Here is a 1,399-nt window from a genome sequence, read left to right as displayed (position 1 = left end):
GGCTGCCGGCCCCTCACGGCTCTGCCCTCGCTCTGCAGACGTGGAGCAGATGGCCATCGACTGGCTGACCGGCAACTTCTACTTTGTGGATGACATAGACGACCGCATCTTCGTCTGCAACCGCAACGGGGACACGTGTGTCACCCTGCTGGACCTGGAGCTCTACAACCCCAAGGGCATCGCGCTGGACCCTGCGATGGGGTGAGGGGGGGGCCGCGGGGGGCGGGCGCCAGGCGGGCCGGCCAGGCCGCCTCACATGCCCTGCGCCCGCAGGAAGGTGTTTTTCACGGACTACGGGCAGATCCCCAAGGTGGAGCGCTGTGACATGGACGGGCAGAACCGCACCAAGCTGGTGGACAGCAAGATCGTGTTTCCCCACGGCATCACCCTGGACCTGGTCAGCCGCCTCGTATACTGGGCGGACGCCTACCTGGACTACATCGAGGTGGTGGACTACGAGGGCAAGGGCCGGCAGACCATCATCCAGGGCATCCTGGTGAGGGGCCGCGGGGGCCACCCGGGCGCGTGGCCGCCCCCTCCCGCTCTCCTGGTGTGGCCGTGGGGCCTGGTGTGGCCGTGGGGCCTGGTGTGGGCGGTGGCCTGTTACAGGCTTTGCTTGGGGCCTCCGTGCCCTCTTGAACTTCCCAGAACTGGGGGCTGGAGTTCAGCTGATAAGGTTCTCTGTGGACGGCGTTCAGGGCCAGACTCCAGCTGTGCCCCAAATCAGTCCACCAGCGACCTTGTGCCTAGATCTGGGGCGACGAGGGGGGGTCTCTGTCCCCAGGCGGTTGAGCAGAGCGGGAGGGGTCAGCCCACAAGTCACAGAGTGACAAGGGGTCAGAGGATTCCAGAAACTTGAAAGGCCACGAGGGCAGCACCGTCCAGGCGAGAGACAGGTCGGGCCCGGGCTGGCAGTTGGGACTGTGTGTCTGGAACTGCAGCGGGGGCGCCGGGGGCCGGCGGAGCCCCTTGCTGACCGTCGCCGTGGCCCGCCCCAGATCGAGCACCTCTATGGCCTGACGGTGTTTGAGAACTACCTGTACGCTACCAACTCGGACAACGCCAACGCCCAGCAGAAGACGAGCGTGATCCGCGTGAACCGCTTCAACAGCACCGACTACCAGGTGGTCACCCGCGTGGACAAGGGGGGCGCCCTCCACGTCTACCACCAGCGGCGGCAGCCCCGAGGTGAGTGGCCCGCAGGTCGGGGTCCCCCCCGCGCTCACCTGGAACGGCCTCCCCGGTCGTCCGCCTAGACTGGCCCCGGCCCTCAGTTTCCCCCGCTGGCTCCTCCTGACCCCCGGCCTCCGGCCTCACCCCGTGGGGCCCCTGCGCCACAGGGACGCGGCCTGCCCCCCAGCTGCCTGGCCGGTGTGCCGTAGAGGAGCCCGGGGGGCCC

The 1,399-nt window shown here is 68.3% G+C and overlaps 1 protein-coding gene across 1 annotated transcript in view; it reads left to right on the top strand.

Moving 5' to 3' along the window:
- The window catches only part of LRP1 (low density lipoprotein receptor-related protein 1), a 66,782-nt gene that overhangs the window by 21,748 nt on the left and 43,635 nt on the right, over positions 1 to 1,399 (top strand). The window contains exons 7-9 of the mRNA XM_012732281.1: positions 39 to 201; positions 274 to 496; positions 999 to 1,188. Of these exons, the coding sequence (XP_012587735.1) occupies positions 39 to 201; positions 274 to 496; positions 999 to 1,188 (576 nt within the window). The remainder of the gene's footprint in view (positions 1 to 38; positions 202 to 273; positions 497 to 998; positions 1,189 to 1,399) is intronic.

This window comes from Condylura cristata, unplaced genomic scaffold (assembly GCF_000260355.1).
Source record: "Condylura cristata isolate star-nosed mole 26May11 unplaced genomic scaffold, ConCri1.0 scaffold00034, whole genome shotgun sequence".
In the NCBI taxonomy this organism is placed as follows: Eukaryota; Metazoa; Chordata; class Mammalia; order Eulipotyphla; family Talpidae; genus Condylura; species Condylura cristata.
The sequence above is the reverse complement of the archived record's forward strand: the minus strand, read 5'-3'. Positions and strand labels throughout refer to the sequence as shown.